The sequence below is a fragment of the Physeter macrocephalus genome, chromosome 14 (genome assembly GCF_002837175.3).
Source record: "Physeter macrocephalus isolate SW-GA chromosome 14, ASM283717v5, whole genome shotgun sequence".
Taxonomy (NCBI): Eukaryota; Metazoa; Chordata; class Mammalia; order Artiodactyla; family Physeteridae; genus Physeter; species Physeter macrocephalus.
In genome coordinates this window covers 103,650,660-103,677,039 of record NC_041227.1, presented here as the reverse complement: position 1 = coordinate 103,677,039, position 26,380 = coordinate 103,650,660, and the positions used below count along the sequence as shown (strand labels likewise).

Here is a 26,380-nt window from a genome sequence, read left to right as displayed (position 1 = left end):
AGTTGTCTAGGGACTTTTTTCTTCCTGTGAATTTTAGAGCAAAAAGGTCACCCAGCGTCCCCCCACTTCCACTGTGCAGGTAAGGATGTTGAGATTCAGGACTGTCATTTGTCACATTTGCTCCAGGGGGTTCACAGCTCACTGTGGGGAAGGAGGGCCAGAGGTGCAAGTAGGCAGGAAGGTCTCAGAGAGTGTCACCCCGACCACAGAGTAATTTTTGATACCCCATCATTAACACTGCATCCAACTATAAAGGGATTTGTTGACAATAAACACCAACTTAAAAGTGATTTCCTGCCTTATTAATAGGATCAGTCCGTGCAATCAACTTGTTCACCAGAGTCTTCTGAAGACATAACAGATGAATTTTTAACTCCAGACCATGAATATTTTTACTCCTCAACTGCTCAAGAAAACTTGGCTCTAGAGGTAAAAAAATTTTTTTAATAAATTTATTTGTTTGTTTTTTATTTTTGGCTGCATTGGGTCTTCGTTGCTGTGCGCGGGCTTTCTCTAGTTGCGGTGAGTGGGGGCTGCTCTTCATTGCGGTGCGCGGGCTTCTGATTGCGGTGGCTTCTCTTGTTGCGGAGCACAGGCTCTAGGCGTACAGTCTTCAGTAGTTGTGGCATGTGGGCTCAGTAGTTGTGGCTTGCGGGCTCTTGAGCACAGGCTCAGTAGTTGTGGTGCACGGGCTTAGCTGTTCCACGGCATGTGCGATCTTCCCGGACCAGGGCTCGAACCTGTGTCCCTTGCATTGGCAGGCGGATTCTCAACCACTGCACCACCAGGGAAGCCCCTAGAGGTAAAAATTTACAGTTCAGGATAAAGTACATCTTCAGCTTTTCCGTTGCCTTATTCCTTTAAAGTTATTTTTATTAAGAAAAATAGCTTACACATAAAAGTATATAATGTCAATTTATCAGTGTTTTTGTGTGTTTTGAAAAAACATGTGAAAAATAAGATTTTTGATAATGAAGGTCATAAGCAATTTCTCCCAAAATTGTGGTTCCTGCATTTGTACAGCACTTTGTACTTCTTTTTTCAAAACACTTTCCTTCATGTTACCCAATTCACACATCCTTCCTGAAGGGAAGAGAAGGCAGCCTGCTGTTATTCCGCTGTGTGAAGAAAAACTGGCAAACACAGATGTAGGGAAGTAGCCCTGGCCTGGCCAGATTTAGTGGTGAGAGAGCCAGGAATAGAGGCACAGTGTCAGCAGTGAATGTGAGACTGTCCAGTACACAGGGCTTTCTCTGGGATCTGCCTAGCTTTTGCAAGAACCTGTTTGTACAGAGTATTTTCATTTATAAAATGAAACTTATTGGATTCTCATATTTACTTATGTTATTTTCACCTCACCTGTCCCCTAACCTGCCACTTTTTGAGGTTCTTTTACCAATATGGAAGGTACGGTAGAGGAAAGAGAGGATTGTACATGTCAATCACAACATTTGACTGACAAGAAGAATTCAGTGATGCATCAGAAAGTGTAGTTTCCACTTGTTGGCACTTCTGAAAACTCAATTAGAGCAATTTTCCATTATTAATCCTTTAAACATTCTTGGTTTTACGGTGGACGGGGACATTAAGAAAATCTTTAATAAAAATATATAAAGTATATATACATACATATGTATATACATGTGACATACATATGTATATACATGTAACACGTAGATGTATATAAAAAGTATAACAGAGAAGACTACACACATCTTTAGTGTACAGCTCATGAACTTGTACATGCTGAACACTCACGTAGCCAGCTCCCAAATCAAGAAATAGACCATTCTTGATCCCCCAAAAGACCTCCTTGTGTTTCCTCCCGCTCCCTGCCTCCCCTCAAAGGAACCAGTGTTCGGACTTCTCACCCCATAGAGTAGCTTTGCAGTCTGGGCCGTTTTTCCTACCTTCTTTGGCTTTTCTGATAAAGCTCCCAGGAATCAAAACGTCTTTGTTGGAAGGTTGTGGTGAGGAGGGGATGATGAAGGGAAAAGTCACCCGATTCCACCTCAGAACGGGAGGTGGGGGAGGGCTTGTTGTTGAGGAAGAACACATAGTACAAATAAGTTCTTAATGTCTGTGATGAAGGTTTGTTCTTTTTCTATAGAAGATGTAGGAACCTTATGAAGATTTTCAAGGTTTAAGAACATCAAGAAATTCTCCACCTTCTGATGATATGTCTGCCTCCAGTGACCCTCCTTTCTTTGCTCTTTCATTCTTTTGTAGACCTCAAGTCCCATTGAAGAAGACTTTGAAGGAATACAACATGCTTGTGCCCGACCTCAAGCCTCTGGTAATAAGCCCTCAGGGCAGATTCCTTTGAGAGTCCCTCATCTTTACTTTCTGTCAGATCACACATGTTTAGAGCTGGTAAGGTCCTTAGAAATAACCTTCCAGGCCTTTCATTTGACAGATGAGAAAACTTAGGCTCAGTGATTTCCCCTGCCCCTCACTAGTCTCATGACATCCATACATCATGTTATTTATACCTCCCCTTGCATTCTTATAGCATACGTTATAGCAGTTGCTTCTTCTTCTATTTTCCCCCTGTAGTCTCTTTCCCTAGATTTCAGACTTTTTTTTTTTTTTTTTTTTTTTTTGCCGTACGCGGGCTTCTCACTGTTGCGGACTCTCCCCTTGCGGAGCACAGGCTCCGGACGCGCGGGCTCGGCGTCCATGGCTCACGGGCCCAGCCGCTCCGCGGCACGTGGGATCTTCCCGGACCGGGGCACGAACCCGTGTCCCCTGCATCGGCAGGCGGACTCGCAACCACTGTGCCACCAGGGAAGCCCTTCAGGCTCTTTTGTGGCACATAGCAGGTGTTCAGTTATCTTTGCTGAGCTGACCTGAGGGATTGACCTAGGCCACACAGCTAGTTATTGACACAGTGACAACCAGAACTAGGTTTCCATGTCCTTCTCTACCCCAAAAGGCAGAGTTTCACCATCATTTTCCTTTGGTTGCTTGGCATCTTAGCAAAGGGTAAATAATAGCCAACAGTACAGTCAACGTAACATCCTTCCCTTGGGAGGCCTTGGGTTCTATATAACTTAGCAACTGCTTCCCGTTACATGGGAAGTTAACCTTGGATCAGCAGCTGGGGTGTGACACAAGATAAGATATAAGTGAACCACAGGTTCTGATACAGGCATTTAAAAAATTGTGCACTTTCACTCTTTTAAGGTATATGCAACCATCCATTTTTAAAACCAGGGTTATCCACCTCCCAAGCCATGTAGCTCAGTCCAGGGTCGTGTCTCGACAGTCTGAACCTGGGCTGGGTGGGTTTAGGTTCTGACCATACTCCCTTCCTCCTGCTGCATACTCCAGCTTCCATCTCTAACCTGATTCAGGTCCCCGTCACAGGCACAAGCATTTTAAGAAGCTGTAAGCTTTTAGATGAACAGTTAAATTCTCAGGACAATATGTATTTAAAGTTCCCAAACCTGGGTCTCTGGCCACCCAGCTCTTTCTGTGGAGCCTCTGCCCATGATCACTTTCTGTGTGAGCCTGACCTGTACATGGCCACTTCACTAGTGTTTGGAAGAGAGTTGAGTAGGATAGAGAAGTTATGGGGCAGGCAGGTCAGAAAACCAGGGCTAGTTGGATACAGACATCTAAAGTACATGTAGAAGCCTCTGATTTCTACTCTGTTTCCTCCTTTTAGCCCTTCTCCTCCCCCTTTTTCACTAGGGCTCTGATATATCAATATATCCTCTCCATACCAGGCAATACAACAGGGGTAAAAGTTGCATACATGCTGGGTTCCAAGCCCAGTTCTGCCACTGATTTTTTTTCTGCATTACCTTGGGCATGTCACTCCACCTGAGGGCCCCACTTTCCCTCCATGTAAAGTAAAGGAGAAAGTTAGACTCTAAAATCTCTAAGTTCCCCTCCAGGTCTAAATTGTGCTTATTAGGAATTCTTTTATGCTTTCCAGGTGTTCACGCTTTCTAGGCATTTGAAAAGGGGTGGAAAGAAGAAGAACCCCTATGCTTCTCCACTGGTGGGGTTTCAGAGTAGCTTGGCTTCTGCTGAAGGTGGCACTTTTATGGTGGGCCTCCCATTGCCTACCAGACTACCACCCAGACCTAAAGAATGGCTGGGGGATCATGGGCATTTGACAGCGGGCAGGCTGGTCTGTCTGTCCTCTTCTCTATAAGTCAGAGCTATGTAATGGTGGGAAGGAAAATGGATACTGGCCCCTTGTGTCCAGAGGCCTTACTGAGAGTTGGGGAGGAGTGACTTCAGATGCTTGAGGCCAACGAGAACAGAAGACAGTTGAATTAGCTCCTTAGTACTCAAGACCCCATCCCCACTCTTTAAGTGGTGTTTGGTGGCCAAGAGACACCAGTTAATGTTCTGGGAATGCCCAGCTAATGGTCTTTTCTTTTCTTTCTTTCTTTTTTTTTTTATTTTCATTTATTTGTTTATTTTATTTATTTTTGGCTGCACTGGGTCTTTGTTGCTGCACGCAGGCTTTTCTCTAGTTGTGGCGAGCAGGGGCTACTCTTCCTTGCGGTGCGTGGGCTTCTCATTGCAGTGGCTTCTCTTGTTGCAGAGCACGGGCTCTAGGCGTGTGGGCTTCCGTAGTTGTGGCACGGGGTCTCAGTAGTTGTGGCGCATGGGCTTAGTTGCTCCGTGGCATGTGGGGTCTTCCCGGACCAGGGCTCGAACCCGTGTCCCTTGCATTGGCAGGTGGATTCTTAACCACTGCGCCACCAGGGAAGCCCTCGTGGTCTTTTCTATTTGGAATCTTTAGTGAACAAACAGTTCTTGGTTTCATCGCCCCCTGGTGTCTGTTGACAGGAACCAGGTCAGTTTGCCTTCCTGAAAAGACAAAACAACATTTGTCTCCAGAAATAACTGTGCAGTTATAACTGAAAGGCCAGTAAATGGCTTGATTGTATTCTGAGAGTCAGAATATAGTTCTCCCCTCTGAGCAAGGGAAATAAACTTTCAGAGCAAAAACCTCTTCTACAGTGCTCACTCCAAACCCAATTAGGAAGCACTTTGTTTATGCAGATTATTTCTTATTCTGGACCAGACCAAGGAAGATTCTAGAGAATGAAAGTAATAATCTGGGTTGGCAAAAATTCACTAAAAAAATGCATGTACTTTATTCTTTCAGGTGAAGAAAAGTTCCAAATGAGAAAAAACCTTGGAAAGAATGCTGAAATTTTGACCAGGTCTCAATTCCAACCTATACGAAGGTATATGCTATTATTTTATTCACAGTTTCAGACTCATAGAAGTAATGTTAATTGATGGTAATGCCCCATATTTATATGTTGCTCTTCTTCAAATATAATAGCTATCATGTTATAACAGTAAGCTTTGGGCAGCTTAGCTTTGTTAGGACTTGTTCAGCAGGATTGTGAGGGGTCGTGAAAAGGAGTTGTTATCTGTATTCAGATCCTGACTCTGCTTTTCTAACTTGGTCAAATTTCTCAACCCCTCTCTTCTAGCTCCCCATTTGTAAAATAGCGATAAGAATCATCACTGGACATATTGTTAATTGAAAAAAATGCACAACAATGTATGTAATTTAATACCATCTGTGTAAAAATGAGAGGGAAGGGAGATACCTATAATCCTTGTAGTGTGTCGACATTTCTGGAAGTCTATTCAGTGGTTAACTCTGGAGAGAGAGTCCAGAGGTTTTGCTTTTTATCTTATAACCTTCTTTGCTGTTGGAATGTTCCACCATGGGTGCATACTAGTTTTGAAAGAAAAAGCTACTTTGTTTTTTTTTTTACTTTTACAAATGAAAAAGAGAAATTCCATCTGGTTAAGGAAAGTTTCTGTAGATAACATTGAGTTTTATTTTTTCATCTCTCTTAAATAATATATTTTCAATTCTATTGAATAAATGGAAGATTCTAAATTCAAAAAAGAAAGGAATTCTTACTGGGAATGTTGACATGGAGATTAAAAGTAACAATATGACTTCTGGGCATTTACCCAGAAAAATGAAGAATTATGTTTACACGAAAACACATACATGGGACTTTCCTGGTGGTTCAGTGGTAAAGAATCCGCTTTCCAACGCAGGGAACATGGGTTCCATCCCTGGTCAGGGAACTAAGATCCCACATGCGGCGGGACAACTAAGCCCATGTGCCACAACTACTGAGCTTGTGCTCCTCAACGAGAGAGCCTGCGTGCTGCAAACTACAGAGCCCATACGCTCTGGAGCCTGCGCACCACAACTAGAGAGAGAAAAACCGCATGCCACAACTAGAGAGAAGCCTGCACACTGCAACGAAGAGCCTGCACTGCAATGAAAGATCCTGCATGCCGCAACTAAGACCCACTGCAGCCAAAAAAATTTATTTATTTAAAAATAAATAAATATTAAAAAAACCCCAACACATACACGAATGTGTATAGCAACTTTATTCACAATAGCCAAAATCCGGAAACCCAGATGTTGTCTAACAAGTGAATGGTTTAACGGACTGTGGAACATCCATACCATGGAATGCTCCTCAGCAATAAAAAAGAATGAACTATTGGTACGTGCAACAACAGGCATAAGTCTCCAGAGAATTATGCTGAGTGGAAAAAGCAACCCCTGCAAAGTTATTTACTATATGATTCTACATTTATAACATTTTTGAAATGATAAAATTGTAGAAATAAAGCATAAATGAGTGGTTTCTAGGGGTTAAGAAAGAGATGGGAGTGGGGGGGGGAAATATACATGGCTATAAAAGGGCAATGTGAGGGGTCCTTGTGGTGGAAATGTTCTGTATCTTGAATGTATCAATGTCGATATCTCGGTTATGATATTGCTCAATAGATTTGCAAGATGTCACCATTGAGGGAAGCTGGGTAAAGTGTATTTCTTAAAACTGCATGTGGACTTCCCTGGTGGTGCAGTGGTTAAGAATCCGCCTGCCAATGCAGGGGACATGGGTTCGAGCCCTGATCTGGGAAGATCCCACATGCCACGGAGCAACTAGGCCCCGTGCACCACAACTACTGAGCCTGTGCTCTAGAGCCCATGAGCCACAGCTACTGAGCCTGCGCTCTAGAGCCCGTGAGCCACAACTACTGAGCCCGCGCGCCACAACTACTGAAGCCCATGCGCCTAGAGCTCCGCAACAAGAGAAGCCACCGCAATGAGAAGCCCTCGCACCGCAACGAAGAGTAGCTCCCGCTCGCCGCAACTAGAGAAAGCCCACGTGCAGCAACAAAGACCCAACGCAGCCAAAAATGAATAAATAAATAAATAAATAAAATTTATAAAAAAAAAGAAAAAGAACTGCATGTGACTATACATACAGTTATTTCAAAATAAAAAGATTAATTAAAAAACTAGTAATAGAGACGAAGTGCCTGGTACAGTAGCATTCAATTTACTTTCTCTTTTCTGGACCTCAATTTCCTTATCTATAATAACGATAGCTAGTATTTCCTAAGTAGTGACAATATGCCGGGTACTCTGTTTTGTCAAATTTAATTCATATAACAGCCCTCTCATTTTGCCAATACAGAAAGCAGAGGGTTTTTTTGTTAGGTTGTACAGTTAGTAAGTAGCTATATCATTAGGATAGGCTAGATTATGTTATGTAACACACAACCCCCAGATTTTAGTGGCTTAAAACAACAAAAACTTATTTTGTGCTCTGGCTCCATGTCCATCACCAGGAGTGCTCTGTGCTATGCTACCTTCTATCAGAGACCCACCCTGAGGGAGACTCCACCTTTGTGCTCCCTTTCTTACTGAGGCAGGAGAAAAGGAAACATGGTGAATTGTGCACTAGGCTTTTAAAGTTTCTGCCCCAAAGTGAATCACATCATTTTCACTTGCATTTCACTGGTTAAAACAAGTCATATGGCTATTTATGTAAATTAGGAGGGCTAAAAAGTACTGTCCTACACTGTGCTCAGCAGGAGAAACGAATATTTAGTGAACAGAATTAATAGTCACAACTCAATCCAAAATCCATGCTCTTTCCTTTATACCATTGGTCTCACAGGATTGTGCAAAGATTAAAAATGTGGGGCTTCCCTGGTGGCGCAGTGGTTGGGAGTCCGCCTGCCGATGCAGGGGACGCGGGTTCGTGCTCCCGTCCGGGAAGATCCCACGTGCCGCGGAGCAGCTGGGCCCATGAGCCATGGCCGCTGCTCTGCAACGGGAGAGGCCACAGCAGTGAGAGGCCCGCGTACCGAAAAAAAAAAATGTGGAAACATTTGGAAGGATTTAGCATGGGATCTGGCTTATAGTTTGTGTTTGAATATTGAAAATGAATCTTAAATATTGGTTAAAGTAGAAGCAGGTCAAGTTTGTCTTCAGAATTCTTTTCTGGCCATTTTTTGGGACAAGCCTCTCTTGGCCTCCCCTGATACTCCGTGCCAAGAAGCTGTTTCACAGTTGGTAAGGCCCCATGGCTGTGCCCTTTGCTGCATCATCCATCCACAGCAAAGTTCCCATGCTCCGTTGATTTCCTCAGGAGCTTGCTCAGCCAGTAGCATCGTTGGCTGATTTCAGATGGGCTGACCCTTAGAGAGTATTTATTCAGCCTCTGAAGAGGAAACAGAGGCCCAGACATCCCTGAGAACATGTGGCTAGTCAGTAGCAGAGCCAGGATCAGAACCCTCACTTTCTACTTTGAGCTTAGTGCCCTTCCAGCTGCCTCTCACACTGGGCCAGTAACTGGTGCCTTGTACCACGTTATTGCACTCTGCTGACAGGGGATTTATATAATTTTCTCACTTTCCCTCTTACAGTACTGAAGACGAACAAGAGCAGACATTAAAGGAGTCACCAAAGGAAATGAAAGAGAAAGACATGTATGGCCACCAAAAGTTGCCTAAGGATTCTGTGCGAAGTCTTGGTTTTAGGGGAATAGTATTTCCTTGTTTGTAAGAGTCTGTGTTCTAACCATTTTTATGTATACATTTAATGTGAGCCTGTTTCTTCTTTCACCAAAAAAATGTTGTGATGAGTGATCTAAATTAATAGCATCTTAATCAAGGAAACACAGTGATAAGAAGAATAGAAGTTTATACTTGAGGTAGATTAAATCCATTTGCCACATAAATAGACTTTCATGTATGGAATTTATTTTTAGCTGCTGAGATATGTTTAAAGTTAGTATCTCTTTTTAAGATATTCTCTTTAAGATATCTTAAATATCTTACAGATATCTTATGGATATTCTAAGATATTCTCTGATTTTGGCCACTTGCCAAAAATAAAGATTTTTGTGAAGAGCATCTTTAAAAAGTATCTCTTAGGAATATAGTGTTTGATTTTTGTAAACATCTCCGAATTACTCTGTGCTTTTAATTCTTTAGATCATTGACAGACATTCAAGACCTGTCTAGTATCTCCTATGAACAAGACGGTTCTTTTAAGGAAGTCTCATGCAAAACACCCAAAACAAACCACGCACCTATTAGTGTCAGCACTCCGCTCAGCCCAGGTAATCACTAGCAGGGGGATGTTCTGGGAAAGGGACTAACAGCCCCTGCCTCGCTGGCTATGGGAAGCCAGGCTGCAGGAGCAGACCCACAGTGTTTGCTTACAGTACAGAGGGGTTTCTTTAGGGCCAGAGCTGAAGGGGATAATCCCATGGGAGGCCAGGTAGCTGTGGTGGTGGTGATTAACCAGCTATAAGGAGATTTTTTAACTCTAGCAATAGAGACATGCAAATGCAGAGTCTACTTTGTACTTGAAGCACTGTTGAATTTAGTGCAAATACATTGGATTCTCTAGAGTCTGTAACTTAAAACAGTACCTTGTGCTTAAACATACATAGTTCTGGGTCCTGCAACTGCATACAGCCAGCATCAAATATCCTCTCTCTAGTGTTCTTTTTTCCAGTATATTTGTCGTTCAAATAATCTCCCTTTAGTCTCTCCCAAGTTTAGAGACTGTCATCAGTGATCTGTGATTATTTCAGTTATTGACAATTTGGAAAATCCCTGTTCCAGGTATAGAGTTTTGTGGGGGCTTCTTTTTGTTGTTTTTAAATAATGTAAAGGATTCAGACACTAACTGCCCTCTTTTCTACAACAGGGTCAATTTCTTCAGCTGCTAGTCAGTATAAGGACTGTCTTGAAAGTATCACATTTCAGGTTAAAACAGGGTCTACCTCCTTCTGGAACAGTCAAGAATCTATTCAAACTTTGTCTGATAAATTTACAACTGTCCAAGAGAAAGCAAAGAGCCTAGATTCCCTTCTTACTTCCTCTGAAACTCTTCCTTCAAGACTGACTCATCTCGTAAGTATACCAACTCTGCGTTGCACACTCTTGGAGTGAGTCCAAAGGCGTCAGTGATCCAAAAGGCCAAGATTTCTCCATATCTGTTTTACAAAGAAAGCAAGAAATAAGCTGGATCCTCTCCAGGCTTCCCTGGGGCTCCTCTCTGAGTCTGTATTGTAGAATGGATCCTGGGTTTTTGTGCCCCTTTTTTCCCCCAGAGGTAATGTTTGTCGATTTCTCAAAAGATCCGTCTGCTGCGATAGCTTATGATGCATTGTTCATCTGCATTGTTCTTTCTACCTAACCATATCTTACATACTAAGAGGAGGCTCGAGTTCTGCTTCCTTCTTGACGCCTCCTCTGGTTAGTTCTCTGAGAGTTTCTATTGATCTCTACCTTCTCTGAACTCCTAAACCAATAATCTGCAGTAAAAACACTTAACCGTACCTTCTCCTTGCTTCCTTCCCCTCCCCGTGCTGTTTGTTTATTGGTCTCCTTTCTCTCTCTCCCTCATACTTCATATGTGTAGTCTCTTCAAAAAAACTGAAAGTTCCTTACTTGGTTCTGCTCATTAAAAACCTGTTGACTGACCTTTCTGTAGGCAGATTGATTACTTGTTTGGCCCTCAATGAAAAATCAGCTGTCATCTTCTCTGGGCATTTGACTCACAAAAGCTCTCACTCTGAAGTAGGGAAATAAAGAATTTTATGCTCTTGTTCAACAGACTGTTAATGGGGCAGGTTCTAAGTGCCAGGCACTATGCCAGGCCCTTTTCTAGGCATCCAGAAGTGAATAGGACCTGAAGGAGCTCACTGCCTATTGAGAAAGTATGGCAGGATGTAACACAGAGGTAAAAACTGAGTGCTGTGGAGGCAAAGAGGGGTGGGAAGGCTTCCAAGAGGAGATAACATTTGAATGTTTGACTCAGTCAACAAAATAAGTAGCTTCTTCCATCAGTGATACACAAGATTAATCTTGGAAATGATTGAGCTTAACGGGACTTTTTAGCTTAATACATGTGTCAGTTACCATGTTTATGTCTTACTTGTAGAAAAGATTGCCTACATTTACTGGGGCTGGTTCCTCCAGCATTGCTAAGGCACCTGACATATCATCCCGTGCCACTCAGAGGAGGAGCCTGCCAAAAGGTACCCTGTGTTTAATATTAAAATACAAGTTCATAATAGTAAACCAATTTAAGGGAGACTTCATCTCCTCTTTGATGCTATAGTAGATTCAAACAAAAATGCTAATTTCCCCTGACTGTAACATATAAAAGTAAAACATACTCATAGAAAACTTAGAGAATACAGACGAGCTTAAAAGAGAAAACCACGACCATTCTACCATCATTTTTTTAAAAGTTTTTTTTTGATGTGGACCATTTTTAAAGTCTTTATTGAATTTGTTACAGTATGGCTTCTGTTTTATGTTTTGTTTTTTTGGCCATGAGGCATGTGGGATCTTAGCTCCCCAACCAGGGATTGAACCTGCACCCCCTGCATTAGAAGGCGAAGTCTTAACCACTGGACTGTCAGGGAAGTCCCTCTACCATCATTTTTTAACCTCTTGTAGTATTTTGGTGCATATCTTTTTTATATTTTTAGAAATATAGCCCCAAATATATATATATATTTATATATATATATATATTTGGGGGCTGTATATATATACTTTTTTTTAGCATAGTTGAGATCATATAGTGTATCAGCTCTGGCCTGCTTCTTTTTCTTTTTCTTTCTTTTTTTTTTTTTTTGGCCGTACGCGGGCCTCTCACTGCTGTGGCCCCTCCCGTTGCGGAGCACAGGCTCCGGACGCGCAGGCTCAGCGGCCACGGCTCACGGGCCCAGCCGCTCCGCGGCATGTGGGATCCTCCCGCACCGGGGCACGAACCCGTGTCCCCTGCATCAGCAGGGGGACTCTCAACCACTGCGCCACCAGGGGAGCCCCTGCTTGTTTTTCTTTAATGATATATTTTAGGATTTCTGCTTGTTAGTAAAAATTATTCATAAATATATGTGATGGCTGCATGGTAGTCCATTCTACTTATGTTGCTTAACCATGCCCTTATGTTGAAGATTTATGTTGTTTTCCAACTTTTGCTCTTTGTACAGAAATCTTTATCTGAACCTCTGATCTTTTCCTTAGGATAGAGTCTTAGAAGACAATTTCCAGATCAAAGGGTATGAGAGCGTTAACAGCTCTTGAGGTGTAATTGCCTTTGCTCCATTCATCTTATTGTCTTGTGTCTTTGGTACAACTCTTAGAATTTCCCTCAGGGGGATAGAGATATTGTGAACTATGCTGAGGAGTTTTGGTTAATGTTATAATTGAGCCCTTAAGTGAAGACCCAAAGTATAGTCTCCCATATCCCCTGGCCTGATAATCTATAGAGAAAGGCCTCCCACTTTTTTTCATTTTGACGGGTATAGAGCTTCTATATCCCTCCCGCAGTCTTGGTCCAAATTGGACCCCCAGCCGCTTAGTAAGAATTTATACCTCACCTACCTCAGATATCCTTGGGGAGGGGCACAGATCAAGTGGTACTGAGGTGAGGTGTGATATAGGAAAGGGTTTAGAGTAAAAGGGAGAGTAAAGCCTTTCACATATGAAGTCTCAATTAGGACCGTTAAGATAAGAGGTTTTCTCCCTGTCTTAGCTTGTTTCATCATTGAGAAATCCTAGGTCAAATCCACGTCGAAGCCTCGAAAACCTAGTTCAGGTCTAGGAAGGCAGTAAGTCACTTTCTCTTCTATCTTTTTTAAGAACTAGTAGAAGCCATCTCGCAACATCACATTGATGAGCTACCACCACCGTCTCAGGAGCTGCTTGACGAAATTGGTAAGGCATGCTCAATACAGAATATACTCCATGGCTCTGCTTCTTATGGTCACTGACCACATATGGTTCTTTGTCTCAGGTGAGAGCGCTAGCACCGAAGGCCCTATAAAGGTTTGATTGAATGTACAGAATTCTGGAAGAGCCAGTTTTCCAATAAAATGGGCCTCAGACTACTACTGAAGCCTGGCCAGGATAATTGGTCTGTGTCTGTTGTCATTTTGTTACTTAAAGGGTCTACGGTAATGATTCTAAGAGGAAATAACAACATTCAAGTGGTTTATTATGATGAACTTGTTTATTAAAAGAATTCTTATCTCCTTTTTGAACCAAACTAGCCATACTTCAGCCATACTGAAGTCTGGCAACTCGGGCCAAAACACCCCATGCTTTCTGTTTTGCCATTAGCAGGAGATATTAAAGGTACTGGCGTTGTGGATGAATCCCTTTCCTGAGGGCAGGGAAGTCAGTGGCACAAGACCTAATGAGACCAGAATTTTCCATTTCAGGCAGAGACTGAGGGATACCTGCTCAATTTTACTTGCAGCTGATCAGCTGGCCTGCCCAGCTGAGCTGATGCTGAAAGTAAATGGAGCATGGTGATAGAAACATTTGGGGCAGGTGGTTTGCTTCTCCAGGGAGGACTGACTGCCCTCTTCTTGACAGCCTGGCTGACCAGCCCCTCACTCTCAGAGGGCACATCTCATCAGACCTCTGATGGTACAGTTCTTGGTGTGGGAATACTAGGGAGTTTCCTGAGGGGCATCTCTTGATTTTCAGGGTCTCTGAGGTTTTGTGTCTCATCAGGAAGAGGGAATTGAGTGACTCACTGGACAGATATGGTCTAGGCTACCCAACCCCTAGCCCCTGGCTGTTGGCCTTATGAACTTGGGTGGAGCGGGTCAGAGCTGCCAAAGCCTCCCTTGGTTTCTTTCTTTTCTGTAGTCATAGGCCCTTCTTGCCTCACCACACCCCTCGCCCAGTGCCACAGGGTTGTGCAGGTCACAGGCTTGTTGGCTCTTAGGGCTCCCACCCCGGCACCAGTTTGCCTCCCCTGGAACCCCCTAGGGAGTCCCTGCAAATTCCTCCTCTCCAGTTGCTCTCCTTCACATACTCATGGAACTACTGCTTGTGAGAGTAGAGGTCAGCCCCTCGTGTCCCGCTCAGGTAGATTCTCAGTGCCATCTGTTTTTTGGTCACGGCTTAGGACAGTACTTGTAGGCTCCTTTGCAGTTTGACCTTAGTGATACTTTTCCTCTGGATCCTGCTCTCCTCTCTCTGCAGTGTGGACGCCCCCCCCACCAATCTCAGCAGCTGTCACCAGGCTTCTGCAGCCGGCCTCTTGGCACTGCTGTACCCCAGTGTGCTCTGCAGAAACTCTTCCTCATTTTGCTTATGGGAATTATCTGGGCCAGGTTTCTAGGCAATATCTTGTACTTTGAGATGGGTCAGTAATTTTCCAGAAAGATAAAGGGCAGAGGGCACCTGAGTAGTTTCTCCTAATAATGGGTGTGCCTACCTGATTATTGTTTATCATCACTCTTGTTGTTTCCTCTCAGGAGAGCTTTGGGCAGTGACCTGGAGCTGATACCTACTCTTTTGAAGGGCACACATCCACAACTCCAGGCTTCCGTCCAGGGCCTAAAGGGGAGGGTCCTTTAGAATTTTGTAAGATCAACAAGGGACTACCTCTAACAAAGATAAAAATGGATTTAAAAATTTCAGATTATATTAAATGACCTTATGGGGCCCCTTGATGCCCAGGGGCTGCCAGGGAGGGCTTGCTTCCTGACCTGCTAGAAGGGAAAGACCTGTGCCTGCACACAACAGGGCCGTGCCAGTGAGCCCAGGGGTCCCGTCTGTGCTGCCTCCCAGCTGTCTCTCTGATGGGCTCTGGGGAGCACTTTGAGGAAGCTGAGCATCTAACACACGTGAAGCAGTGTACAGAGTTTAGCAGACGCTTGTCTTACTCTAATGATCAATTCGTTAGGAACTGGAAATTTCATTCTTTGCCTTTTGTCTCTCTACAGACCAGATAAAAAATGTGTAATTTAGGCCAATAGAGATAGGTGAAAGATTTGGACTACTTTGAATTTACCAACTTTTTGAGAGAGTATATAAAATAGAGATTAAGAGCATAAGCCTTAGAGCTAGACTGCCTGAATTCAAATTCCAGTTACACCTCTTAGTATCTGTGTGATTCTAGGCAAGTTCCTTAGCCTTCCTTTTTTTAAAAAAAATATTTGTCTTGGCTGCCCTGGATCTTCATTGTGGCACGTGGCATCTTTGTTGCGGCATGCATGCAGGATCTAGTTCTACTGACCAGGGATTGAACCCAGGCCCCCTGCATTGGGAGCGTGGAGTCTTACCCACTGGACCACCAGGGAAGTCCCTCCTTAACCTTTCTTTACCTTAATTTCCTCATCTGTTAAACAGGAATAACAATAATGTGATCAATCTCATAGGGTATTGTGAAGATTAATTGTGAATATTAATCTTGAATTAATGTATGCAAACTAGAAATAGTACCTGCCACTTAGAGCTCTGCAAGTGTTACCTATCATCATCATTATTTTTACTTTTATTTTTAGTGTTATATGGGATTGGATGCCTAAGGCAGTGGTTCTCAAACTTCATCAGGCATCAGAATCACCTGGAGGGCTTGCTACACCATCCCCACCCCCAGAGTTTCTGATTCAGTAAGTCTGAGATGTGGCCTGAGAATTTGCATACCTAACAAGTTCTCAGGTTATACTGAGGCTGCTGGTCTGAGGAGTCCTGTTTGAGAACCACTGCCCTAGAGGATAATGTGACATGCAAAAGAAGAAATAAGTTGCTTTCTGCTCTCTGTTGTGACAGAGCACCTGAAGCGGCAGCAGGCCTCATCCACAGTGTTGGATGAGAACACAGCAAGTCATCTGGGCATCGCTGCAAGTGGTAAGCCAAATCCCCAGTTCTTTTTCATCAGATTTTGCTGTAACTGTCCTTGGAAGCACAGTGGTACATTTGGGTGAGTGTGGACCTTGAGGTCAGGCACACTCCACCTCAATTCTGACTCCAGTACTTACTTTGGTATGACAACCTGTTTGATGTCTCTGAGCTTCAGTTATCCTCATCTGTAAGATGAGAATGATAACTCCTACCTAATGATGTTCATGCGTAGTGCCTGGTACGTTGTAAGATACTTAACAAATGTTAGTCTCCTTCCCTTCGTAGGACTGCTGGCAGGATGAAATGAGATAGCATATGTAAAATGCCTGGCATACATTAAAGGGCACTACCCTTCCCCACCCAAATTCCTTCCCTGGCTCCAATCTGGAAACATCTAACAAGTGGGAAGAGGGTGGCCCCCCAGAATAAATCTGTACAATTTGTTTTCAGGGAATCTTGCCTCCCCTTTTCTGTGCCATTTCTTTCCTCCGTCTCTCTCGAGCCTTGGCACAGGCAAGGCTTCCTGCCATTTCACCTGGCAAAGAGCTCCCCAGACCTCAGAAGCAGCTGCTGTGGATACAGGCGCCCTGCAGATTGCCACCTGGCCCCCTGCTCTTCTGGGAAGAGGGGAACCCGTGCATTGCAGACTTCAGGGTCCACTGATTAGCCTTAATTTTTTGCACTACGTTTTTTTTTGGGCTGCGTTGGGTCTCCGTTGCTGCACACAGGCTTTCTCTAGTAGCGGCGAGCGGGGGGGCTACTCTTCATTGTGATGTGCGGGCTTCTCACTGCGGCGGCTTCTCTTGTTGCAGAGCACAGGCTCTAGGTGCACGGGCTTTAGTAGTTGCGGCACGTGGGCTCAGTAGTTGTGGCTTGCGGGCTTTAGACCACAGGCTCAGTAGTTGTGGCGCACAGGCCTAGTTGCTCCGCGGCATGTGGGCTCTTCCCGGACCAGGGATTGAACCCATGTCCCCTGCATTGACAGGCAGATTCTTAACCACTGCGCCACCAGGGAAGTCCTGCACTCCATTTTAAGGCAGGTTTGCTCAAAATTTTTTTTGTTCTAAAGTTAAGTCTTTCACCTGTTTTTAGATCAAAGGCATTTAGAAGAACAAGAAACTAACAGTAATAAAGAAGACAGCAGTATGCTTTGGACCAAAGAAACTCAGAATCTAGAAGAGGATACAGAGAGGTAACTGAAAAAGCTGGATTTTTTTTTTAAAGTGTTTGAAAAAACTATAGTGTTAGTTTATATTAGTTTTTCTTCTGATATTGACAGATAAGGAAATAATGGTCTTTTGTCATACTATCCTTATAGCCCCTATTCCTAAAAGGTTTTTTTTTTGTTTTTTTAAAAAAAGTCCTTAATTGTGATAAAATACACATAACACAAAATTTTTAAGTGTACAGTTCAGTAGTGCTACATATAGTCACGTTGTTGTGCAACTGATCTCCAGAACATTTTCATCTTGCAAAACTGAAACTCTATACCCATTAAACAGCAACTCCCCATTTCCCCCTCCCCTCAGTCCCCAGCAACCACAGTTCTACTCTCTGTTTCTCTGAGTTTCACTATTCTTTTTTTTTTTGAACATCTTTATTGGAGTATAATTGCTTTACAATGGTGTGTTAGTTTCTGCTGTATAACAAAGTGTATCAGCTATACGTATACATATATCCCCATATCCCCTCCCTCTTGCGTCTCCCTCCGGTGTTTGTTGTTTTGTCACTGGCTTATTTCACTCAGCATAATGTCTTCAGGGTTCATCCATGTAGCATGCATCAGAATTTCCTTTCTTCTTAAGGCTGAATTCCATTGTGTGTGTGTGTGTGTGTGTATCACATTTTGTTTATCCATTCATCTGTTAGTGGACACTAGGTCGCTTCCACCTTTTGACTACTGTAATGCTGCTCTGAGTGTGAGTGCGCAAATAGCTCTTCAACACACCCTGCTTTCATTTCTTTTGGATACATACCCAGAAGTGGTATTGCTGGATCATATGGTAAATCTATTTTTATTTTTTTGAGGAAATGCCATCCTGTTTTCCACAGCAGCTGCACCATTTTACATTCCCACGAACAGTGCACAAGGGGTCCGCTTTCTCCAGATCCTTGCCAATACTTGTTATTTTCGGTTTTGTTTTTTTTTTCGGCTGTGCCAAGTGGCATGCGGGATCTTAGATCCCCGACCAGGGATCGAGCCCGCGTCCCCTGCAGTGGAAGTGTGGAGATTTAACCACTGGACCACCAGGGTGGTGGTGTTTCTGTTTTTTTGATAGTAGCATCCTAATAGTTGCGAGGTGATATCTCATTGTGGTTTTGATTTGCATTTCCCTAATGATTAGCGATGTTGAGCATCTTTACATATGCAGAAGGCCATTTGTATATCTTCTTTGGAGAAATATCCTAGTCCTTGGCCCATTTTTTAATAGGATTATTTGTTTTTTTCTTGTAAAGTTGTTGTTTTTTGTTTTTGTTTTTACTTCATTTTGTGAGGCAAACATTGGTTTCAGTTTCTTTCAAAACATTTTAGTTAAAGAGAATTTTTAGATCTTTCTAGCCAAATGAGAGAAGATGGAGGCAATCATCCAGACAATTCAGTCTGAAAACACAAGTTGGCCTCAAGAAACCCAATTCCATTCTTGACTTGGAGCTCTCCTTTGACCTGTGTTGCAAGGTAAAACACTTCAGATCACCTCCTTTGCCTCCTAAAATTTCTTGCTTTGTCCAAACTGCCATTCAGGGCCAGGACTGGAGAGAGGTGAGTTCAACACACTCCTTGGGCACGAAATTGAAGGAGGCACCAAAAAACTCAGAAGTCAAGAAAAGTACTATTTTGATGCCGTTTTTTTTTTTTTTTTTTTTTTTTTGCGGTACGCGGGCCTCTCACTGCTGTGGCCTCTCCCGTTGCGGGGCACAGGCTCTAGATGCGCAGGCTCAGCGGCCATGGCTCACGGGCCCAGCCGCTCCGCGGCATGTGGAATCCTCCCAGACCGGGGCATGAACCTGTGTCCCCTGCATCGGCAGGCGGACTCTCAACCACTGCGCCACCAGGGAAGCCCTGATGCCATATTTTAAAAAATCAATACTAATGCAAAAAAAATCCATGATGAACAAAATATTTACGTTTTAAAGAAAGAGAGCCTATGAATCTGCACTTACACCACTTGCCTCATCCTCATCCTGGACCAGCAAATCCTTGGGGAAGCCCTGCAGAATACTTTCAGCTGCAAACGTTAGAAAACCCCACCATCGTGTTTAAATGAGTTTGTCTCATATGACATGAAGCCCGGAGGTTGGCAGGGCATGGCTGGTGTAGCAGCTCGATGATGCTACCAGGGACTTAGGCTCTTTTGATCTTTCTGCTCTACCAGACATAGCATGTTGGCCTTTGTTTTCAGGCTTGTCAACTCCTGGACAAGGTGGCTGCTATCCATACTCCAGGCAGAAATAAGACGGTGGGGCAAAGGAATAGTCTAGCCAACTTTATGCCTTTTTATCTGGAAAGCAAAAGCTTTCCTAGAAGCCCTTCTCAGCAGATGCCTACTTATATCTCCTTGGCCAAATGTGACGCATGGCCATCCTTGGTTTCCAGGGAGACTGGAAATTGAGTTTTTAGCTTTCAGCTGCTATAGAAGAGGAAGGTAAGGGAGGAGAGTGTTATGAATAACTTCTGGGTAGTGAATCCAGTTTCTGTCACACTCTTCAAGGGCTAAACTATTCTCCACAAGGAAGGAGAAGAGAGAGACCTGGACAGGAAGTGAGGAGACTAGAGACCTGGGACCTGAGAGGAAGTGGGGAGAGGTTTTTTTTTTGGGGGGGGGCGGGTAAGACAGAGAAGACAAAGAGGCAAAGGGGGAGGAAGGTAAACTTTTTAAAGTTTTATAAACCTTGTGTCTATAATGTATGATGTAACTCCATTCATTCCATCTCCCCAAAACACCTTCGGTAAATATCTAGCCATTATTTAAGGCAAAAGAAGAGTAGCTCAAGAAGGCCAAATTACATTTGGTTATACAAGTATAAAGTGCGTTGCACATTATCAAAAGTTAGCTACTATTATCATTGTCTCTTCCTTTTTCAAAAGGGCTGGTTATGCTAGACACAGGTAGATGCCCACAGATGCTCAGTCATTGGCACCAAGCCAGAGTGGAAGATATTTTTTCAGATGGTTGGGACTTTTCAGGCCTTCTGAAAACACATTCTCTGCATCCAGTAGCCTCAGAGGCAGTTCTTAATCTGAAAAACTTGTGGGAATGAGTGTGCATTTCTAGCCTCAGGTGGAAATTTATGTAATGACCTAGAATTGAGACAGAGTCTAATATCACACTTGGGGCTTTTTTGTCAAGAGGCTAAAGGAGGGTTCTGGTGCACATTTAACTCGGATCTAAGTGACCACCACAGCTCCAGGTACAGTCTCACCGAGCTGTCATTTTCTCACGTGTATAGTGAAAGCAGGAGTTTGAAGATCCTTTCCCGCTCTAGAGTGCTATGCCTCCTTGTCAAGGGAGAAGGGGAATGATTGCTGTCTCAATTCTCTTCACTTGCCCTTGGACAGAGCTCACTCCACGCTTGATGAGGACCTGGAAAGATGGCTGCAGCCACCTGAGGACAGCACGGAGCTACAGGGTCTCCCCAAGTGCTCGGCAAGGTTATTGTTCTCCATCAGGGGATCATTTTTCTTCTTTTTCGGGAAGGGGGACTAGATTTTAGTTCAGTTTTTTGAAAAAGATAGATTTTAGTTTTTTAGAAAGTACATGGACTCCTTGGAGAAAGAATGTTTGGTGATGGCGTTACATTGCTCTAGATAAACCAGCCCCGACTTCTGTCTCCCCCTCTTCCTCCAGCCACCCACAGTGCTCAAGATACTGACTAGCAGACTGATATTAGTATAGAGAGAGGCCTCTAAGATTGCTGTGTCTAGGCCCTGTCACCTTCAACATTTTCATCGGTCATTCGAATTAAATCAGAAAAGGCATGCTTATCAAATTTTTAGGTAACACAAATCTAAGGATAAATGCTAATGTGATGGGTAGATAGACTGTGGCTTCAAAATGGTCTTGACAGGTGGAAATGTTAGATTTCTCTGAAAGATAGATTTAGATTTAGATTTAGATCCAAAAGTATAGAATGTGAGAGATCTGACCTAATGGAGCATGTTTTGATCGGAAGCTCCTACTCAACTGTAACTTCATTGAAGATGGGAAGTACGTCTTATTTTTATATGCTCAGCATTTAGCATGCATTTTGAGATGTAAGAATTCAAGAAATTCCCCTTGAAGAAGACATGGACAGCGACTCCATGAGACCTCAGTTTGATGCAGTTGCTGGTAAGGCCGATGCAGCACTAATGCTGAACAGACAGAAATGTACAGTCCAAGTCAGGGTGATGTCTCAGGCTAGCTAGAGGACTTCTAGAACTCATGTGGGGCTCCCTTTGGGGTGTCACATTTTAAAAGGGACAGTCAACAAATAGAAGAGGGTGGCCACAGAACAGCTAGAAGTCTGGAAACCTTGTCATGTGAGAACAGCTGAAGGAGCTGGGAAGGCTCAGTCTGAGAAGAGCAAATGGAGTAGAGAATTTGATAGCTGCCCCCAAATACCTGAAATATTGTAAAGTGAAGAGAGTCAGCTTACTCTCTTCTGCCCCAAAGGACAGAGCCACTGACTAGAAACTGCAGAGTAAGAGATTTTTATTCAGTAAAGCACAAGCTTTCTAATGGCCACAGCAATCTGATAGAGAAACAGCTGCCTCTACACTAACTTTAACAGCAGCTCCTCCCACCCAAGCGTAGGGTGCATGACTCTCTGGTCCAGGGCATTTGGACGGAGCTAATAGATAACCCCCTCCAACTTTAGAGCCTGTGATTCTATTAGTGATGAGAGGTTAGGGGGAAAAAAAAATCCCTTTCACCCTAGCTGGCTTTATTTTCTCTCTCACTTTGCATATTTTATTTTGAATATCCACCAGATGAAAACAGAAGAAAAATCCCTAAACTATGTCAGTTTGATTCATCCATCATCTGTTGAGCACTGTCAGTGAGCTGAGCACTGTGCTAGGGGCTAGAGATGCAGAGGGATAGGATGTCTCTGCCCTTAGGGAGCTTGTAGTTGAGTGGGGAGTTGGTTTCTGCTTACTGGTTTGACAAATGTGGTCTTCAATTGTTAGATACTGCAATTAGATATTGAGAGTTTTAGGAAATGAAGATAAGGTAATAAAAACACATGTGGTTGTAAAAAGGACACCAGTTACAACATAAGTGAAATGCTTTTTTCCTTTGGGACAATACAGCCTAATGGTTGAGAGCAGAGTCTGAGTCAGACTTCCTGGGTTCATCCCAGCTCTAGGACTTACTGGGCATGTAATTTAACTTCTTTGTGCCTCAGTTTTCTCATCACTTAACTACCGTATATAGTCGTGATGAGAATTAAATGAGTTAATATACATTACGGCACTTGAACTGTTCCATAGCGAACGCACAATTAGCTCTAGTTATTATTATATTTCTTTGGGAGCGCAGTCCTGTTCCCCTGGCCATTGTGCACATGATTTAATGACCCAAATCATTGTCATTGAAGGGAGACAAATACCAAAGATCAAGAAGTTGGTGAAGAGAAGAGAAAAGGGGAAGAAAGCATCATGCCAGAGAGAAGGAAATCAGAGAGCTTTTTAGGGACTTCTGAAGAAGGTATGAATGGATGTTCATTTACAATGTAGCCTGGAGTCCTTGGGCTTCCATGAGCATCAGAGTTATTTAGAAATGTTTCCCAGATGCTATACATAACCCTCCTACACTTTTCCCCTGTAGTTCAGCCCAGGTTTTCTGTTAATTGCCAGTTATGTCTTTATCACAAAACAGTAACAACAGCCAATTCTATTTCTAAAGCAAGCCTTCAGCCAGGCTCATATTGTCTGGAAAGATGTTTTCCTTCTAATGTGTCTTCAAAAGATAAGAAATCATAAATTGTGGAATTTAAGTGGAGTCTACAAGTAATGTGAAAAGTACTAACCTTAATTTCAAAACTGTTTTGATAGAGCTTTAAGGCGCCATTCACAAATGACGCCCTCCTATGTTTAAGTTCCTCTTACTCAGGAAGTTAGCGCCATTAACTCTTTCAGATCATCTGGTATCCCTTTTATCCCTTCCCCAGTCCATTCTCATTCTTGTCCTTTTTCTGCCCTGCTTTGTGCCCCAGGACGCTGACCCCTGTGAACTGAATCTGCTGGGCTTCCTGGCCAGCCGGCTTCCTGTTGGCCAATGGGAGACCCCAGCAGAAGATCAGATAATTGGGATATTACTTGCCTTACTGCCTACCTCAGCACCTCATCTCTGTGTGGAAGTGATGCCCCTCAACAAACACAGCTTCTATAGCGCAGCCCATCCTTCCTAGTTCTAGCTCTCACTGGGTTCCGGTAACTGTTCTGCCCCACCTCCCCACCCCCCGCACCCCAGTCCCTTCAGACTTAGGGGTGATAATGGCTTCTCACTGCCGCTGGTCGCTGGATGCTTTGCCATACCTTGTTTGCTCTCTTAATTCTGACAACACCTCTGTAAGTAGTCACTTCATTAAAGGGCCTGGGGGTGCATTCTGTTTCCTCCGGGACCCTGACTGGCACAAGGCCCAGAGTGTGTGAGCGTTCAGCTAGTATTGAACTCACCGAGGACATAATGCAGGGACTTAGTGAAATTAGCATCATTCCTGTCCATTGCTATGACAGGGAGCTGCAGGATGTTAGGAGTGGAAGCCCAGTATCTGTGTTTTTAGAAAGATTATATCTCTGTAGAAGAAAACAATTGATGGAGAGAAAACAGTCCACCCTAAACTAGAGAGAGTACTAATGTGACTTCTGAATGCTCTCACCCTTTGACCCAGAAAGTAATCAAGTTGTTTTTTCTTCCTCCTATCAACAAGAGGAACTAAAACCCTGTTTTTGGAAGCGACTGGGTTGGTCCGAACCATCCAGGTAATGAGATGTCAGATATTTGTAAGTCAAAGTCCGCTGTTTATAGACAACATGAATAGACTTTAAACATGTACCAGCATCTAAATAAACATTAATGACAAAGACTTGAATTCAGAGTTGCTCAGTTTTAAAAATGCTAATGTTTATAGTTAATTAAAATACAAGGGGAAATTAATGCCAACTTTGATTACATAATTGGTAGACAGCACAAGAATGGTTTTGTTTTGTTTGTTTGTTTTTTTTCTTTGGCTGCCTTGGGTCTTTGTTGCTGCACGTGGGCTTTCTCTAGTTGCAGCGAGCGGGGTGCAGCGAGCGGGGCCTACTCTTCATTGCGGTGAGCGGGCTTCTCATTGCGGTGGCTTCTCCTGTTGCGGAGCATGGGCTCTAGGCACGCGGGCTTCAGTAGTTGCAGCACGCGGGCTCAGTAGTTACAGCACACAGGCCCTAGAGTGCGTGGGCTTCAGTATTTGTGGCACGTGTGCTCAGTAGTTGTGGCACGCGGGCTCAGTAGTTGTGGCTCATGGACTTAACTGCTCCGCGGCATGTGGGATCTTCCCAGACCAGGGATCAAACCCGTGTTCCCTGCATTGGCAGGCGGATTCTTAACCACTGCGCCACCAGGGAGGTCCCACAAGAACGGTTTTAGATGGAGGGAGTACAGAAGATGCTGCTCTCTAAATGCTTTGCATTTCCACGATACACTAGCTTATCATATTCTCGCTTGATTGTAAAGATCAAAGTTTCTTTCCTTTGAATTCAGTTGAATAAAAAGAGGCTGTTGTTTGTGTCTTTAAGAAACATCACACCAACCCAAAACTCCCTTTTTTGTTCAGGATAATCGTGCTGGATCAGAGTGACTTGTCAGACTGACCGGAAGTGGACCATAGATGGACTCCTGGCCTGCGTTTGAGCGTCCTGTTCGTGAGCTCCCTTCTTCCCTCATCTTCAGTCACCATTAGGGCAGTGGTTCCATTGCTCACACTTTGTTCAGCTGCCACGATAGACAGAACGACTTGTTTGTTTGCAGCACATTTAACCATTTGTTTTCAGTCAGATTTCTGAAAAGTAAATGGTAGTTTTGATTGTAAAGCTTTCTCATTGTGCCCAGAATGGCGTTTGGTTTTTTCGTATAAATTTTCAAACACTTCAACTCCTGTTATGTAATAAAATGTTTCCTTTTAATACCAGTTAGGTTTCAGCTGTAAGATATATTTCTGTGTTTTAGTTGTTGGGAGAGGACCCACCACCCAAAGAAGTTTTGATTTCTGTTATAAAGTTTGACAAGTAAATAACTACTGCTACCACCCATCGTACAAACTGGCACCAGTCATCCGTGTTTTATTACAGAAATATTGCCCTCCTCTTCACCGGGATTACCATATTCCCATTCCAGCTGCAATTGACTTACGTGATAAAAGTGTAGGTAGGAATAAAAGCCCAAAATATTTTGAACTCTTTAAGGTGAACAAACGTCATCTCTGTATATTTCAGTTTACACCTCACATCCTTAGTGTCTTAGAAGAATGAAACTGTGGTAAGAAAGATCACAATATTTTCTCTAACTTAGCCTTTTGTGAGGTGCTAGCCAGCTAACATTTTATCTGTAAGTAGTAGGTCTTTCGTTTGTGAAAACCGGATAGTTCCTATTGTGGACGGTCATATTCATACAGTGCTTAGCTCCCCAAAATTTTACCCTGCACAAATAAAACAGGAAGGTACAAGTTTATTTGACCATTTTAAAGCAAGGAAACAGTTGCTTGCTATTGTAACCAGAGGAAACCCATGACAAATTACAAATAATACGAAACTTTGAGGGATACAGAGACTTAGTAACATGCAGTACTTCCTCTCAAAAAACTTTATATGGTGAGACAAAAACCAACATACATAAAAATGTAAGAACTAATAGCAGACATATCATGATAAATGGTAAGATATGAAATTACAGCATTATCTATTAGTATTCATAAAGGCCACAAGTCCTACAAGGCTACAAACTCGCACTGATGTGGTTTGTAATCCTTTGTCTACAGAGTAGACTCTTCTGTCTGGCCAGTGACTATGTAATATTGGCCAATGTTAACAATAATAATGTTGATAGATATTGTTTATTGGTTATGGAGCACCTGTTATGTGCCAGGTGCTTTTTATACTTGGTGCTTTTCCTGCACGTGGCACTCTCACTGTATTTCTTTAGTATGTTGCTTTTCCTACTCTTCAGCAGCTGTTATTTCAAACTTTTATTCTTCACTTCCCATCAACATTTAACAGATGACTTACCTCCAACTTTACAGAGAAATTAGCCATCAGATGGGAACAAATCAGCTTCCCACCACCAAAACTACTAACAAGACCACATCTGTCTCCGTGACTAGAACAGTTGTAGGTAAATCAGTCTACCCTAAACTAGAGGTGGACCTT

General features: G+C 43.2%; 2 protein-coding genes across 6 annotated transcripts in view; one reads left to right on the top strand and one right to left on the bottom strand.

The window, feature by feature from the left end:
- The window catches only part of MTMR4 (myotubularin related protein 4), a 23,777-nt gene extending 19,959 nt beyond the window's left edge, over positions 1-3,818 (bottom strand). The window contains exon 1 of the mRNA XM_055089789.1: positions 3,810-3,818. Within this exon, the coding sequence (XP_054945764.1) occupies positions 3,810-3,818 (9 nt within the window). The remainder of the gene's footprint in view (positions 1-3,809) is intronic.
- LOC114487667 (inactive serine/threonine-protein kinase TEX14-like) lies at positions 7-25,146 on the top strand. Of its 5 annotated transcripts, XM_028499061.1 has the most exons (14): positions 7-429; positions 2,230-2,296; positions 5,135-5,216; positions 8,743-8,805; positions 9,313-9,440; positions 10,037-10,242; positions 11,276-11,372; positions 12,991-13,065; positions 15,922-15,999; positions 17,086-17,185; positions 20,552-20,644; positions 22,573-22,682; positions 23,908-23,959; positions 24,793-25,146. In XM_028499061.1, exons 3-14 carry the CDS (start codon positions 5,152-5,154, stop codon positions 24,827-24,829), a joined length of 1,104 nt encoding a protein of 367 aa, XP_028354862.1. In that variant the 5' UTR covers positions 7-429; positions 2,230-2,296; positions 5,135-5,151; the 3' UTR covers positions 24,830-25,146. The 5 variants fall into 5 exon arrangements, 4 of the variants coding, with proteins under 4 accessions (XP_028354862.1, XP_054946238.1, XP_028354861.1 ...); XR_003682920.2 differs by having other exon boundaries at positions 2,230-5,216; positions 22,573-23,407; positions 24,793-24,826; XM_055090263.1 differs by having other exon boundaries at positions 2,230-5,216.
- Positions 25,147-26,380: the final 1,234 nt, after the last annotated feature.

Coding starts and splice junctions, on each gene's coding strand:
- LOC114487667 (XM_055090263.1), top strand. CDS start 5,071: ATGAAAGTAATAATCTGGGTTGGCAAAAATTCACTAAAAAAATGCATG. Junction 9,441..10,036: donor CAGCACTCCGCTCAGCCCAG/GTAATCACTAGC, acceptor TTTCTACAACAG/GGTCAATTTCTTCAGCTGCT. Junction 17,186..20,551: donor CTAGAAGAGGATACAGAGAG/GTAACTGAAAAA, acceptor GCCCTTGGACAG/AGCTCACTCCACGCTTGATG.